The sequence below is a fragment of the Typopeltis vanoorti genome, chromosome 4 (assembly GCF_054136105.1).
Source record: "Typopeltis vanoorti isolate ZY-2024b chromosome 4, IOZ_Tvanoo_1.0, whole genome shotgun sequence".
Taxonomy (NCBI): domain Eukaryota; kingdom Metazoa; phylum Arthropoda; class Arachnida; order Uropygi; family Thelyphonidae; genus Typopeltis; species Typopeltis vanoorti.
The window spans coordinates 65,405,883-65,424,453 of NC_143552.1; the positions used below are offsets into that span (position 1 = coordinate 65,405,883).

The 18,571-nt window shown below is 36.0% G+C and overlaps 1 protein-coding gene across 1 annotated transcript in view; it reads left to right on the forward strand.

The window, feature by feature from the left end:
- LanA (laminin subunit alpha) overlaps window positions 1–18,571 on the forward strand; it is a 1,191,635-nt gene that overhangs the window by 960,105 nt on the left and 212,959 nt on the right. Inside the window, exon 48 of the mRNA XM_090391815.1 lies at window positions 7,732–7,886. Coding sequence (XP_090247941.1) covers window positions 7,732–7,886 — 155 coding nt within the window. The remainder of the gene's footprint in view (window positions 1–7,731; window positions 7,887–18,571) is intronic.

The following is an 18,571-nucleotide window of genomic DNA, read 5'->3' on the forward strand; positions in this document are numbered from 1 at the left end:
TTGGAAGTTTCGACTCAAAATCTGATGATCCTTTCCAAAAGATTTCACTTATTCCTGGTATACTAATATTCAGTCTCTCCATCTCTCTCTCTCTCATTACATTAACCAATTTCCCACATTTATTCAATCCTCTTACATTCCAAGTAGCAATATACAAGCAATTTCTTCATTGGGTTTCTTTATAGCAATCACAGACTGATGATACTGCAGGGCCTGCTACATCATCAATCTCTTAAATTTCACTCACCACTCCTTCATACACCAGTTTCTAATGCCAGTTTGAATACCTCTATCATATTACTTTTACTGTTGACCAGGTTTATAGCTCATATTTCCTTAATTTATCCTCATACTAAGTGTTCTACAGTCCTGATGTCATCTTGATTTCTCATGTTATAATTCATTTCTGTTTGATCTCCACTTCATCCCACAACTAGATATAGGCACAGCAGTCTAGATGTTGTTGCATCAAGACTTTACAAAGCAGCGTAATAATATACTCTTGTTACACATCGGCATCATTTTTTTGTGATTTGTAACATTCAGCTGGCTTCCATGTATTATCATTAGTAGACAGCAATATTAATTTAGATTTACTATATGTTAGAATCATTTCTCTAACTCCCTGCCTGTGATGCTAATTTTGATAGACCGAGCTACCCAAATTAGCATCATTAGAATTAATCTTCCATGGAGTTTCATATCAGTGGCTTAGCAAGTCTGATAATTGTTATCCAATTCATTCATAACTTTATCATAAAATGAATGCATATTACTCAGACATCAAATTCCCTTGACAAATTCATACTATTCTCTTCAGAACTTCAGTCCACTGTCTGACCATAACTCTCAGATCCTATAACTCATTTATTTCTTGGAACAGAATCCCGTCAATATTATTATTATTATTTTCCTCTCCATGGAGTCAGCAGAATCATCATAGGAGGTTCATTCAACTGACAACATATTTATCATATCAAATCTTAAAATCCTTGACACCCCTTGCATTAAAAACACATTCTGGTAATATGTTCCATTCACTGACAATTCTCCATTTAAAAAAAATCTGCTCCTCACACCTCTTTTCACCACACTCTTGCATAACTTCTAGGGATAACCTCTGATTTTTCACATGTTGGCTTCTGCTCTTTTTATCATCTCATCTGGATTATTCCAATAAAATCATCCAACTAACTTAGATATTTCTATCATATCACTTCTTTTCCTCCTATCACCAAACTCTACAGTTCACATTTTTTCAACCTCTCTCCATATCCTGCAATTCAAATGTCTCCATATCACACTGAAATCTAGGTGACCAGATTTGAGCACAGTAGTCCAAATGTGGTCAGACCAATGCTTTATACAGTGGCATAACCACTTCCTTATCCCTACATGTTAGAGTGTTTCTTATCATATAAGCACTACGATGTGCAGCCTTTGCAACACTAGCAATATGTCCTCTAAACTGTCAACCACCACCACTATTATCAATCCATTTTTGTTTCCTACTTTTTTCCAATCTCTCCAGTACCTTTTACCACAACTCCAGATATACAGATTGGCCTATAATTTGGAGCTACAGAACCTGTGTTGTTGCAAGACTGTTATTAAACAGGCATGCCAAAGCTATAGCCATTTCCCAGGAACATTCCCTTAAGATGTGTAATATGTCATCAAATCCTATTGCCTTATTGACATCAAGTTTATTTATTTTCTTAAATACCTCCTGCTCCCTCACAATTAGGCCATCCTCTCCTATGTCCTCTACACTTAAGTTCTTCATGATTTCACCCTTATAAATTGATCACTGAATACCTCAACAATATCTTCTGTAGCAGTTACCACTCTACCACTTTCATCCATTAACATCATGCTACTTTCCACATATCTAAAAAAAATCTCTGGGGTTTTTCATTGCCTGATTTGGCAATTCCTGCTCATACTGCACTTTTGTTTTCCTTACTAAATGAGTCACTCTCCTGGCTTATTCTTTATACTGTTCATGTAACTGATTATTACCATTATTCATCATGTACTTCCTCCAAAGTACCTTCTTTTTCCAGATTTCATAATGCTTAAACTCCACATTCATCCATTTAACACCTCCCTTATTCAGCCTTTTTAGCTGTTGGAATACATTCTCACATTGATGCTGTTATGTATTTCTTTGTTAGTTGCTATGCAGCGTTTATTCCCTTACCTTTCAACTCCTTGTTTCATGTTATTGCTCCAAGCTGTCTCCTAAGCTGTCATAATCACCAGCCTTATATTTTCACATATATCCTTTCCTCACAAAAGTCTGCATATCACTATTCACAACACAGGTGATGACTTCATGAACACTCTCACCAACTGGAGGAAAGTGTGACCCCCCCCTCATAATTACATCCTTTGATGAAATGATCAGATCTAGAATTCTTAATCCTCGCGTGCCCTCCTTTATGTGCTGCCTGAAATAGTTATCTCTCAAGAACTTGAGAAATTCATTTTCCTTATTCCCTAATGCTATCCCTTCATTCCAATCTATACTGCCATAATTAAAATCCCCCATAATAATTACCCTTGCTTTGTTTACTAATCCAAGTTGTTTATACATTTCTTCATCACCAATTCCCTGGCCTATAACAACATCCAACTAAATATGTCATTCTGTCAACTTCTACATTACACTACACTGAATCATAACCATTGCTACTGTTTCCCTCTTTCGTGTTCTATCTTATGTGGGCATAATTCTCCTGCTATCATCATCAGCACTCCCCCCTTCCTTCTTGCCCTTTCTATCCTCACAAAAAATACTGTATCCTTTCATTTCTATTCCCATTATGATATCATCTTCATTCAACCATGTTTCACTTATTCCAGTGATTTGGGGGAGAATGAACTCAATCAAACCATTTCATCTCCCTTATTTCTGATACTTCTGGCATTTGTAAACAAACACAGTAATTCATTTTAGGTCTATAATTAATATCCAATCCACTTGTTGGTTGTGATTACCCCACCACACCTGTCCAATCCCCTTTATCACCACTTACCACATATATCTGCTCAGTCTCAACTGCCCCACCCACTGCACAACCACATCACAATATACTCCATCTTCATACACACATTCACTGTCACTTTCAACATCCGCTCTCCCTATGCCGATATCCCTATGCCGATATCCCTATACTCCCTGTTCACCCAAGCTTCCCACCTCCACCCCTTTTCACTGTTCCTCTTGCATTCCCATTCTTTCTTCATCTCTCCCATCACTACTGTTTCTACTGCCATGCATTTCTGTCTCTTCAATACCACTCTCCTGATTTTTACCTTCGTCTCTTTGTTCTGATCTCTTGCATGCATCACACACTGTACTTCCACACGCTATTCTTCCATCCAGCAAAAATCTCTCCAGTATACTCACTCACTCCAATGACATTCAAATGCAACTCATTATGCCTGTATAATTTTATTCTTCTCTCAAACACATGTCACACATCCACAAACTGTACTCCCTTCTCCTCACATTGCTCTGCTAACATACCATTCATGATTTTGGCTCTCTGTCACGATTCATCATCATCATACCTCAGCAACACACAGACAGCCTTTTCTCCTACACTGTTATCTTTCACTCTTCTCAATAGCTCCTGATATTTGCCATCACATCCTCCTTCTCATAATGCTATTCGTCTCATAATGCTACTCATAATGCTACTCAGACTGGTTTTGACCTGTATTGAGGTGAAAAAGTAAACAGATGTTCATCATAGGCCTAAAGTAGTTAGTATAATGGTGCAAGAGAACTTGACAGTATTAGAAGAAAGAAAAGACAGATGAATAGTAAGAGAGGTAGGAAAAAAGGACCTAAGTTCTTTTCTATCATCATATAGCCATAAGCTATAGTTTTTTACTTTTTCACCATGAAGCTGAACAATCAGTAGACCAATTGAAACTAAAACAAAGATACCTAGGTGGTTAGCCTTATCTGAGTTAGCTGCCATGAGAGTTTGCCTTCTCTCTTTGGGATTGGTCTCATCAGTGAGAGCGAGATGCAGCAGAGATAGCAAGGTTGAAGTAATGCAGAATATATATATATATATATATATTCTGCATATATATATATATATATATATATATAATAAAATATAGATTTAATGATAAATACTACTAGTTTCGGCATATGGCAGCCTTCTTCAGGTATTTATAAAGGAATACTAATAAACATTGAATTATTTAAACAAGCTGGAAATTACCGGTACAAATTGCCTCACATAATCGATACATAAAAACGCTGTATTTTTTCAAGTTGTTCCAACTGGCGTGCCATTGTTTATTGCAATTGTGCGTGCAGGTTCACGTGAACACCAATATTGAACAACTGCAGCATGGCTATCTGGGATGTTATAACTTAAATTGTTGTTTAAATGGACCGGGTTCAGCAGGATTTCTCTTGATTCTACAATTTTCCTCTCAAACTCATCATCACAGCAAAAGATATTTTCTGATCTATTCCAGCAAACGGAGTGGCTTTGTTGGTTATCATTAGGATTATTTGAAAAAAGAATATGACTGGATAATGCCGTTGCATGAGATCTTTTGTAAGAGATGTCTCTCTTATGCTCTTCTATTCTTTGTTCAATAGATTTGTTTGTTTGTCCAAAGTATGGGATTTTGCAATCGCACCACAATTTATATACTCCAGGTACTTAAGGTTGTGATGGGTAGGTTTTGGATGGCTGATTAGAGAACGGATTTTAGGAAGTGTGGTGAAGAAGGTCCTGATATTATATTTTTTTTAAGGACTTTAGCTATTTTTTTGGAGACTGTGCTAATGTATGGAATGGAGATGCTACCTTTAAAATTAATAGTCTCTGTTGTGCACTGCCTAGGAAGATCCAGAAGAAATTTCTTAATTGTTTTTTCAGAGTATCCATTTTGTTTAAAAATAAAAGTGAGGTGATTCATTTCTTTTTGTAGTTCATCTTGTTCATTTAAGAGGGAACGTGCTCTGTGTCCTAAGATAGATATGGTTCCAAGTTTTTGTGGTGGAAAATGATGAGAAAGCTTATGCAGATATCTATTGGTATGCGTAGGTTTTCTGTACATAGAGATTTTTAATCTTTCAGAGCATCGTGTAAGCATAACATTCAAGAAAGGTTAGGAGTTATTATTTTCTAAATCAGCAGTAAATTTTATATTAGGATGTTGGATGTTTAGATGATGAAGAAAATCTGTGAGAGATGTGTGCCCGTGATTCCAAATAATGAATATATCATCAACATATCTTTTCCAAACTTTTGGTTTAAGTGAGAAGGAAGATATGGCTTTCTTTTCAAAATCTTCAAGGAAGATGTTAGCTAGCACTGGAGACAAAGGATTGCCCATTGCCAGGCCTTGTTTTTGTTTGTAAATGGAGTCCTGATATCTGAAGTAACCAGAATGAATGCAATGCTTTAATAAAGTGAACATTTTTTGGATAATTTGTCCTGTAGTAATGTAAGTACCTCATCTGTAGGAACGTTAGTAAATAAAGATATAATGTCAAAACTAGCTAAAATGTCATTTTCATCGATGGGAATATCTTTAATATGAGATACAAAATCTGTGGTGTTTTTGATGAAAGATGAAGATTTATTGGAGAAACACTTGAGGTACTTTGCTAAATATTTTGAAAGTTTATATGTAGGTGAATCAATTCCTTCCACAATTGGGCGAAGAGGGGTGTTTTCTTTATGAATTTTTGGACTATTAATTTTAAAGGTAGCATCTTCATTTCATACATTAGCACAGTCTCCAAAAAAATAGCTAAAGTCCTTAAAAAATATAATATCAGGACCTTCTTCACCACACTTCCTAAAATCCGTTCTCTAATCAGCCATCCAAAACCTACCCATCACAACCTTAAGTACCCTGGAGTATATAAATTGTGGTGCGATTGCAATATCCCATACTTTGGACAAACAAACAAATCTATTGAACAAAGAATAGAAGAGCATAAGAGAAACATCTCTTACAAAAGATCTCATGCAACGGCATTATCCAGTCATTTTCTTTTTTCAAATAATCCTAATGATAACCAACAAAGCCACTCTGTTTGCTGGAATAGATCAGAAAATATCTTTCGCTGTGATGATGAGTTTGAGAGGAAAATTGTAGAATCAAGAGAAATCCTGCTGAACCCAGTCCACTTAAACAACAATTTAAGTTATAACATCCCAGATAGCCATGCTGCAGTTGTTCAATATAGGCATTCATGTGAACCTGCACGCACAATTTCAATAAACAATGGCACGCCAGTTGGAACAACTTGAAAAAATACAACGTTTTTATGTATCGATTATGTGAGGCAATTTGTACCTGTAATTTCCAGTTTGTTTAAATAATTCAATGTTTATTAGTATTCCTTTATAAATACCTGAAGAAGGCTGCCATATGCCGAAACTAGTAGTATTTATCATTAAAATCTTTATGTTATCTCGGTTTTATAGTCATTAAATCTATATTTTATTCAAATGTACAACAACCGAGTAAAAGCTGATCACCATATATATATATATATATATATATTTTTTTTTTTTTTTTTAAATAATGAAACCTATGGTAAGTTCATAACTAAAAGAAACACACGTATTAACCACAGTGAAAATTATTTGATTGTAAATATTTCATCCTAAGTATCTTAGGACATCATCAGTACAGTAGTTTAAACAATAATAGGAATAGCATACAGTTAGGGCACATGATTACAATAGAATCTCATTAAATGTGCATAACATGTTACAGAAGTTAAAAAATAAAATAAACAAAAAATAATAATAATTATTTGACACGTTTATATAAAGAAAGTTCTGAAACCCTGCTACACAGACCAAATTTAAACCGCAATGACATTCTTACTATTCCTAAAGTATGGGAAATTGTCATACAAAATTGTGTAAAATAATTATTATTAGTTTTTTTTTTTTTTTTTTTTTTACTTCTGTAACACATTACTCACATTTAATGAGATTCTATTGTAATCATGCGCCCTAACTTATGTTATTCCTATTATTGTTTAAACTACTGTAATGATAATGTCCTAAGATACTTAGGATGAAATATTTACAATTAAATAATTTTCAGTATGATATTAATATGTGTGTTTCATTTAGTTATATATATATATATATATATATATATATATATATATATATATATATATATATATATATATATATATATATATATATATATCCCATATCGAAGCAGTGAAAAGTTGTAACACCTTATTGTTATTGAAATACTCTGGATTAGAGCTAATAGTTGAAAGTTTTTCATTTGATTATAAATTAAATTTATGATCTTTAATTTAATTAAATTTATTCATTTTATAATTTTTAAAATATTTTTATAGATTTTTTTCATATTTCCAGACATACTGCTCTAGTAACCAAATATGGTTATTCAAATCTACAGATTGTTAGTCGGAGAAAAGATACACTAACTACTTGGCCAACCAGTCAGGCAGTTTTAATTATTAATTGATTTTTGTTTGATGTTATTAATTGATATTGTTAAATATTTGGTTCTGCATATACATTTCATATATATATTATGTTCTACTAATAAAATTTTCTGTCTTGAATATTGCTTCTCTGACTGCTTTATTACTTCTGGGCCACCTTGTACATCTAAGACCATTGTATCTTTGAGGTTACCATAAAAATACATAAAAACTCATTGCAATTCTTTTTTTAGTGGACAAGATTGCTGCAATTGTTCCTGATATATCTCATCTCATGGATCGTGTTGGCCGCAAGGAGAAAGTTGTAAGGATCACTGGGAAAGATGTAGGTGAAAAAGTTGCTGAACTTCAAAGAAAAGTTGCATTAGCCCGTGATCAGGCAAATCGGGTTTGTATTATTGTAAATTACGGTAGTTGTGTTAAGTTAAAGAGGGCTAAAATGTTTACTCCCTTTGGGGAATAAAAGCCATTAGTGAATTTATTTGTTTATTTAATTTAAGTTTTCAGTTAAGAAACTTTTCTTTTCCAAAGGGAAATATTAGTATATCTCGAGTAAATAGTAGCATGATATGCATAGGAGATAGCAAGTTGTAGATGGAGTGGAGTAGAAATATTGAACAACTAGTTTGTGAACATTTTATCAGTCAAGGATGGTTTACTAAATATTTGCTATGTATAAAAAACTGATTGACTGATAGTACAAATTATGTATGTGAAAGATCTCAGGAAAAGTAACTTGACAAGGACTACCCTTGGGTTCTGTAGCTAGGTTTCTAGTCAGTTTATATACTGATGGTATAGTCTGTGATTTGCAGGATGAATGTTATTAAAGATTTTCATAGAATTAAGAGACTCACTCATAAAGGAGGTCCCACAAAGTGAATATTTCCACTGTGTAAAACTACCACATCATACATATCACTTGACTGTCACTCTACCACACATGCTACTGATGTGCTATTGTGTAGAAGACAGTTGACTAATCATGTTATGGACTATATATATATATATAGTGCCACTTCATAAAGGAGGTGATCGAACTCAAGCATCAAACTATAGGCCTATCTGTGTGTCTGGTGTTGTGGTTAAGTTGTTGGAGAAGCTTGTGAGAACTAGGATCCAGAGTTGGGTTGACAACAATGGTATAATCTTTGATGGACAGCATGGATTTGCTAAAGGGAGGTCGTGTTTTAGTAATCTACTTACTTATTACAATAAAGTGACTGCTTCCTTGGACAGAAGAGAAGGATACACAGTAATATACTTGGATTTTGCAAAAGCTTTTGATAGAGTACCTCATGATAAGTTGACAGTCAAACTAGAGCAGATGGGGTTGGATATTAGGTTGGTGCATTGGATTGGGGACTGGCTGTCTGATAGGTATCAGCAAGTTGTGTATGGGAGTGCAATATCCAGGAAAAGGAAAGTCACTAGTGGAGTGCCTCAGGAATCTGTTTTAGGGCCATTACTATTTAACTTGTATATTAATGATATTGGCGAAGATTTGGATGGAGATATTCAGTTGTTTGCAGACGATGCAAAGTTGGGACGAACCATAAAGAGTAGTGAAGATGTTGTGGCCTTGCAAGAAGACTTGAATAAATTGAGTGATTGGGCAAGCAAATGGGGATGCGAGTTCAATGTTGCAAAATGTAAGGTTTTAAAATTTGGGAAACAAAGATGGGATGCAGAATTTATGCTTGGTGAGAATATATTGTTGGAAGTAGAGGAAATAAGAGATCTGGGAGTGATAGTGGATAAGGATCTAAAATTTAGGGGACACATCGCCAAAATTGTGAAGACAACACAAAGACTTCTGGGAATGATGAGGAAGACACTGACGTGTAGAAGTAGGGAGATTCTTGTTCCATTGTATAAGGCTTTGATTAGGCCACACATGGACTATTGTGCCCAGATTTGGTCACCTGGTTTTCAGAAGGATGAAGAGATGTTGGAAAGGGTGCAAAGGCGACTGACTAAGGTAGTTTCTGACCTCTGGAATGTCGAGTATGAGGAAAGATTGAAAAGATGTAATTTGCAGAGTCTAGTGGAGAGAAGGAAGAGGGGAGATATGATAGAGACCTACAAGTTGGTAAGGGGTTGTTATAGGATCAATGGTGGAGAAGTTCTACAGAGAATAGTGGGAGATCAGGGGAGAACCAGAGGTCATACCTGGAAACTGTATAAAGAGGGTGTGAGTAGGGGAGTGAGAGGCAGGTTTTTTTCGTGCAGAGTTGTGAATGATTGGAATGCCTTGCCTGAGAGTGTGGTGTCTGCAAGGAGTTTGAATGTGTTTAAGACCCAGTATGATGAGATGTCTGTGAGATAAAAGGACCTCCTAGATGAGTCTTTGACTCCATGAGGTCTTGTTTTAATAATAATAATAATAATAATAATAATAATAATAATATAAATTCAACATATAAAATAAAATTATGTTAAAAATGTAATTGCCCCTTCTACTCAATCAGGCACACATTCAAAACCTAAAACACAGGGTCAAATCTGTTCTGATGTTAATTACAAATGAAGTAGTAACTAACATCTATTCAAACAGAAAATCAAATAGACACAACAGAAATTAGGTTAGGAAAACTTGGCTAATTTTATTCTTGAAGCAGAAAATGCATCTTCTTCTTCTTCTTCAATTAAGTATTTTGAGTTAATGGAAGTTCTCTAATGTAAACAGGAGCAATAAATCTCCTTGCACACAGTTACACGAGTAACTGACAATTTATACTAGCATATCTTCAACATGTATCTTATTCTTTTTTTTTTCTTTTTTATATGGTTCTCACATTAATTATATATATATAATAATATATTGTATATAGTGACTAACACCTGGTTTCAACACCACAAGAGAAGACTGTATACTTGAAAAGCATCTGGACTAATTAACTCAAGATATAGAAATATAATAAAAAATGCAAAAAACATTCTGAAGCAGACTGTAATAGTGATCATAACTGGCTCGCAGTTAAAGTAAAAATCAGATTAATATGAATAAATCAAGAAAATGTAACTAGAAAAATAAGAATTGATGGACTAAAAAGAAAAGATATCAGAGAGAAATATCAAGCTTAACTAGAAAATAAGGTCAGCAATATTGATACTGATAGACCCTTGTACGTAATCTGGACTGATTTAAGAGAGAAAATTAAAGAATGTGCTAAAGGTCTTTTGGGTGAGGTGAAGAGGACAGGGAGGAAGCCCTGGATTACTGAGTAAGTGATAGAAAAAAATGGATGAAAGAAGGAAATGAAAGAGTAAGAACAATGGCAAAGTCCATGTCAGATATGAAGAGATTTGAAGGAGAGGATACTGAATGAACCCCATAAGAAAAAGTGTGAGGCAATGTTGTGGGATGTCCCCACTTCTTTTTAATGTCTATAATGAATGGTTGATGAGAGAGGCCTTGAAAGACCTGAAGGATGGAATAAAGATAAATGGACATCTGATAAATAATATAAGATATGCAGATGATATCGTACTCATTAGCAAAACAGAGGAAGATTTGCAAAGAATTTTGAATAGATTGAACAAGGTTGGAAATGAGAGATATAAAATGAAAATAAATGTTCAAAAGACAAAAGTGATGAAGATTTCAAGGAAAGGAAATGATGGGATGGAAATCACTTTGAATGGATAAAGAATAGAGAATATAAAAAGTTTTGAATACCTTGGGAGCTGGATAACAGATGACAATAGATCTAACTATGAAATTAAGAACAAAATTAAAAAAGCAAAAGCAGCATTTTCCACCATATATTAGGAAACAGAAATCTAAACAAAAAGTTATTATTATTATTACATAACACCTCAGGGAGTCCAAAGACTCATCGAGGGAGGGCACCTGCTCTACAGCTCTCTGTCTCCATCACTCAATCCACCAACTGACTGCCACTACACCAGCACCATTTACTGCTGATTTCCACAAACAATTACAAACATCCATGCCTATGGCATGATTCGAACCTGCAGCCTTTTGGCTGGAGAGCAGATACGCTAACCACTCGGCCAACCAGGCCAGCCATCCTACTAGAGGAGAGGTCCTCTAGTAGGATGGAGGAGATTGAGACATTTGTCTCATCGATAGAGCGACCTATAACAGGAGCACACACGACCAAGGTGGTGATGAGCCTATAAGGCGAGCTGCCCAAGAGTAGTAGAGAGAGACGAAGGAATAATGAAATAATAATAATAATATGAATTACAATGAAAAAAGTTAAATGTAAGAAACCTCAAGACAATGATCTGGAGCATGGGACATATGGATGTGAGTCCTGGACAATCAGTAAGGAGATGACTGACTGACTGATTGAATGCATTTAAAATGTGGTGCTTGAGAAAAATGGATCATATCAGCTGGACTGAAAGAGCGAGTAATGAAGAGGTTCTTAAAAGATTCAAGGTGAAGAGAGACTATATGGCTAGTATCCAAAGAAGAAAAATAGCAATTGCGGGACATTTGATGAAGGGTTCTTCTGGAGAGTTCCCCAGAATAGTATTGCAGGGGAAGGTGGAGGGAAAGAGAGTAAGAGGATGACCCCAGCTACGACGGGAAGACAACATCAAAGACTGTACAGGAAAGAGTCTTACAGAAGCAAGAGTCGAGAGTAATGGAAGAGGACTGTTCGTTAGCACAAACCCTCTTAAAAAAGGAGGTCACTGGATTAGATTAGATTGTAACAGAGAAACAGGAGCAGCCAGGCAGAAAAGAGAGGTGTGATATAGCAGCTAGAATAGAAAATGTTGGTGCTGGTAGAATGGCCTCAAAGGCACAGGGATTTTTATGCTTGTAGACAAATGTAAGGTGTATTTGAAACAAAAGGGCTAATTTTGTTGCACTGATTGAGTCAGTATGCCCAGAGATAATTGGAATATATGAAACTTGATTGTCTGAAGAGGATGCAATGTCAGAAATAGAAATGGGAACAGAGGACAGGGAGGACTGTTAATGATTGCAGAGGAATTACATCCACAAAGTGTGGAAGTTGATAATGAACACACAGATGATGAATCTGTGTGGTGTGAAGTTGAAATTAACAGGCTAGTGTATTTGATAAGATGCTGTTATATGCCAGGGAATGTAGAGAATATTGATTGTTAAATGTTTAGGCAAATTAGTTGGACATGAAAAAAGGAGATTCTGATGGGAGACAACATTAATTACAGGAATACAGAATGGAAGGAGGAGATATTGTATGGGAACAATATGGGAATGAGTTTGTTGAATTTCTGAGAGATAAATATCTTAAGTAGTGTGTAACTGAAGCAACTAGAGGCTTTAATGTTTTGGATTTGGTGATAACTTCACAAGATGTAGTTGATAATGAGGTGTCGACACTGCCACTGGTTGGTGAGAATGATCATGAGGTACTTGTTTGATAAGTGGAAAAACAAGAAAAGGTTACTGCCAAAAATGGGTATATGCAGAGGTATAAAGTGGGTGATTATAGGAAGCTCTGCATTCCATTAGCATCAGTATGTCGGGTAGATGAGCTGAGCAGAAAGATGATGACAGTGCATGGAAATTTACAAGCCAGTACTGACACAGGCAATTTATAATTGAATACCAAGGGTTAAGCAAGTACATACAGTAGGAGTGAAATGGATGGACAGTGAAATCAAGCAAGCTGTGTTTGAAAAGAAAATGTTATGGAGGAGAAGGTACAAGACAGTTGGTGGTGATTGCTTCCATGAAGAGTATAAAGTTCAGGCTAGAAAGGTGACAAGCATGGTAAAGAAAGAAAGGTGCAACATGAGAGGAAATTGGCCTGCTCAGGCCAAGATTAACTCAATTGAATATTTCTACTATATGACAAACAAGCAGTTGAAAGAGCAAAAATGTTGAATCCATGAGATGTTAATAAGGTTGTGGAAATGGATGACATATTTTCTTAAGGAATGTGCCCCACAGTTGGCTATGCCCTTGACCTGGTTATTTAATCAAAGTATTGCAGCCGGAAGATTTCCTAAGGAGTGGAAAGAAAGCAGAATAGTATCACTCCACAAACATTGTTCCAGGACAGAAGTTTCCAATTATAAACCAGTCTGTATGGTTGTGGTCAAGGTGTGGAGAGATTGGTTAGACATAGGTTACATGATTGGGTTGGTGGACATAGCATTCTTTATTATGATCAGCATGGATTTGTGAAGGGTAGGTCCTGTTTAGCGATTTAATTACATTTTGTGAGGAAACCAAGTATGTTGTTATTATTATTATTTCACACCTCCAGGGAGTCCAAATACACATCGAGGGAGGGCACGTACTCTACAACTCTGTCTTCACACTCATTCCATCAACTGACTGCAACTACACCAATGCCATCTACCACCCACCACCACTAGTATTTCCACAGACAATCACAAACCTCCATGCCTACAGCAGGATTCAGACCAGTAGCCGGATATGCTAACCATTAGGCCAGCCAGCCAGCCTGGCTGGCCGAGCGGTTATCTAGTGGTTAGTTATATAAGGGGGAATCATCTACAGTGAAATTATTGGACTTTGCAAAAGTATTTGATTGATTACCACATAATTCGTATACAAGCTGCAGAGGATGGGAATAGATACTTTATTGATTAGATGGAGATTCACTCTCTGAACGATACCAGCCGGTTGTATATGATGGAGCAGTGTCTCAAAAAAGGAGGGTATCCAGTAGCATTCTCCAGGGTTCTGTTCTTGGGCCCTTTTCTTTTTTTTAACTTGTTTGTAAACGATATAACACGTGGACTGACTGGGGATCTTCAGTTGTTTGCTGATAATGATGATGCTAATTTGGTGTGAATTATAAGTAGCATTGCTGATGCTAATTCCTTTCAGGAAGATTTGAATAGACTTTTGACTTGGACAAAGAAGTGGGGTTGTAGTTTTAACATTAATAAGTGCAAGGTGTTACATTTTGGAGTACAGAAATATAAGGCTGCATGCTATATCGACAGTGCCATACTACAAGAAATTGATGAGATTCAAGATTTGGGAGTGGTGGTTGACATTAGACTGAAGTTTAGAGGGCATATTGCTAGCATTGCAAAAGTTGGACATCATAGTGCTGCTTTCATAAGAAGTACTCTAACAAGTAACATGAAACTCTCAGATTGGTTCAAGGTCATGTAGTTTGGTGCTCGTTTGAAATTGGTGACTGTTATCTGTTTTATTATGTTTTTTCTTAGAAAATTGCTGTTTTATAGTGTATTAGTGTATATTTTCATGTTTTTAGAGTATTTAGTGTCTTTATAACATGACCCTGACAAAGATGACACATGCTTATAAACTGTTCACTGAATACTTCAATGATGACTTCTGCAGCAGTTATCATTCTTCCATTTTCATCCATTAATATCATCTTACCATAACCATTCTTCCTTCTACTTGCCCCATATCTGAAAACTCTTGAATTTATTTTGGTCTGATTTGTTAATTTCTGCCCATACTGTAGTTTTGCTGTTCTTACCAGTTGAGTCACCTTTGTGGCCTGCTGTTTATACTCCTCATGGAATTGATTGCTACCATTATCCATCTTGTGCTGCCTCCATATTATTCTCTTCTTCCAAATTTCATGCTTAATGTTTGAAACAATTTGACACCTAATTTATTCACTCTTTTAACCTTCAGAATACATTTGCAAATTGATGTTATTAAATATCTTTTTGTCAGTTCCCGCACAGAATTAACTTCCTTCAACTTAACACCTCATTCCATTCTATAGCTCCAAGCTGTCTCCTAAGCTTGTCATAATCACCAGCCTTGTAATTCCACATTTATCCTTTCCTCACAGAGGTCTTCATATGGCTAGTCACAACCCACTTGATCACTTCATGATCACTCTCTCACCAGCTGAAAGTGTGTAACCACAATCACATACTCCTCTAGTGAAATGATCAGATCTAAAACTCGAGCCTCATGTGCCCTCCTTTACATATACTGCCTGATATAGTTGTCTCTCAAGAACTCAAGAAATTTATTTTCCTTATTCCCAAATGCTATCTCTTCATTTCAATCTATGCTGCCATAATTAAAACTATCCATAATACATAATACCCATAATACATTTCTACATCATCTCCCTCCACATTTCCTGGCCTGTAGCAGCATCCAACTAAATATCTCTTTAAGAAGGATAAAGTAAATATCAGTTTTTAAAAAAATAATAACAGCAATCTAACAGGACACTACAAAGAATAATTTACTGCACTTCCCTTCTTGGCTGCCTGTAATCTAATGCATAGACCTAAGCTAACTGTGCTCCTGACAGTCTACACACCTTTAATTGCATATTCTTTCCTTGATTGGAAAGAATATGATTGGATTTAGATCTGACTGTAGGTCTAATTACCTAACTACTGTCTTGCAATTTGCCTTCTACCCTTTGCATTTAAGTTTGCACTTTATTATTATTATTATTATTATTATTATTACCCCAAGACCTCATGGAGTCAAAAACTCATCTGGGAGGTCCTTTTGTCACACACCCACAGCTCATCATGCTGTGCCTTGAACATATTCAAACTCCTTGCAGACACCACACTTTCAGGCAAGGCATTCCAATCATTCCCAACTCTGCACAAAAAAAAACCTGCCCCTCACTCCCCTATCATCCCTGGTCTTTCTCTACATAATATGGTGGAGGGCTTCCTCTCTTTAGATCAGTGCTGTTATTATTAGTATTAGTAATAATTATTATTATTATTACCCCAAGACCTCATGGAGTCAAAAACTCATCTGGGAGGTCCTTTTGTCACACACCCACAGCTCATCATGCTGTGCCTTGAACATATTCAAACTCCTTGCAGACACCACACTTTCAGGCAAGGCATTCCAATCATTCCCAACTCTGCACAAAAAAAAAACCTGCCCCTCACTCCCCTACATCATCCCTGGTCTTTCTCTACATAATATGGTGGATGGCTTCCTCTCTTTAGATCAGTGCTGGAATGGCTCAGGGCTCTATACACTGAGATACTCCAACTCATACTCTTCCTCTTGCACATAAATCACCCTCTCTAACTAACTCTGAAATTCTCTGAGAGTGAATACTGTCATCAGCAAGCAGTGAAGATACTGTTTGCTGATGACAATATCCATTCTTCTTTTGCATTTGATAAACCATATAGTACCCAATCATTCCATACATCAAGATGTTCGATTACAAATTCCTTAAAATTTGATCTCCTTAATATACTTCAAGAAAAACATCATTGTGAACTTCACTGATACTAAAATGCTGCCTGTCTTATTTCTCATAAGAAATATCTCTTCATTTCTCTGGCTTTGATAATACTTCAATCTCCAAGAAAGATCAGGTTTTTTTTTTTCTTGGCTTTTCCAAGTGCAAATACATTACGTTCATAGTCTCCACAGCTTTCAAAAAACATCTTTTTCAACTCATGATACTACTACTACTACTACTGATTTTCTAACATTATGATATCCAAAATCCTCTCAACCTTAGAATACAATTTTTACATTTGGAGTAGTGAACCACACTAAGAAAATCTTACTAAAAAGGCTTTATTATCCAGAATAGGATAGTCCAGCTATTCAATGATCCTTCTATCGAGACTCATTGTAATCACTTTCTTACTGACATTCTGTTTCTGCCTTATACCTCTTCTCTAGACATTTTTGTGGATGCCATTCTGCTGAACAGATCACCATTCCATCTCTTTCTTTCAAGCCCAAAAAACACAAGCAGATGCTGGTCATATTCATTTACTGTCCTGCTTCAAACCTACCCAGTCAACTTCTTGTCCTTCTCTTTCATACTATTTACTTCTGTTCTTTGCAACAGCCTTCCTCACACTGCTTTTTCCTGAAAGCAGTGGTTAATTCCTCAAAATTTAAGTGACTTTAAGCAAAAAGATTTATATCAACAAGAATACAATTCCTAACTAGGAAACATTTAGCAATTACATAATAAAAAAGAATAAATAATGATAATAATTATTATTATTCAGGACCTCTGTGGAGTCACAAGACTCATTGTGGAAGCCCATCTTAAACATCACAAAGTCTATCATACCATTCCTTCAACTCATTCACTGTTTGTGCTCTCACAATTCTATCATAAATGCATTCCACAGTCCAACCACCCTCCATGCAAAGAAATCCACTCCTCACCACTTCCATTCAAAACTTCCAGGGATGACCCCTTGTTCTTGATCTACTATGCAAAAGAACTATGTCAACCCTGTAACTATCTCTCATCAGTTTAAATGTCTCAATCATATCATCTCTCCTTCTATCAGCAAAAACTCTGTAGTCCATATGTCCTCAGTCTGTCCTCATAGCTAACATTGTACAGTCCATTTTTAGTATCTATCTTTGTACCTTCTATGAGGTTAATTTATTCCCTTCAAATCCTGGTGACCAAATCTAAGCAAAATAATCCAGATATGGTCTGATCAGACTTTATATAATGGAACCACAACTCTTCTATGTCTGCTGATCAGCATCCTTCTCCATACTGCAGCAATCCCCTTGGTTACCTTCACCATCTTTGTAATATGTCCCCTAACATTGAAGTTTCTATTTATTATCATCTTAAGACCCCTTGATTCTTCCACTTCCTCTAGTACAGTTTTTCTATTAAACTGATATCTATCCCCATTTCATTTTCCCACTGTCCAGCTTATTCAAATTCTCCTGAATGGCTACCACATCAGCGCTATTAATAATAACCCATCCAAGCTCTGCATCATCTGCAATCAACTGAATATCTCCCTGAAATGCACTGACAATGTCATTGATGTCCATAGTCAATACCAGCCAATAAAAATATCAGCCAGTACTAACCCCCTGAGGGACCCCACTTCTAACTTTCTGCTTCCTTGATACTGCTCACTGTTACACCACTTTCTCTCTCTCATATATATCAGACAGCCAGTCCCAATCCAATTCACTTACCTGATATTCAAACCCATATTCTGTAACTTAAATATCAGCCTATCATGTGGCACCCTGTCAAATATCTTATGCCCTTATGCAATGGGACTGTCTTACCCTCCTTCTACTCCTTGGTCACCTTCCCCACTGCCAGACTCTCATTCAAAAGCCATGTGAAG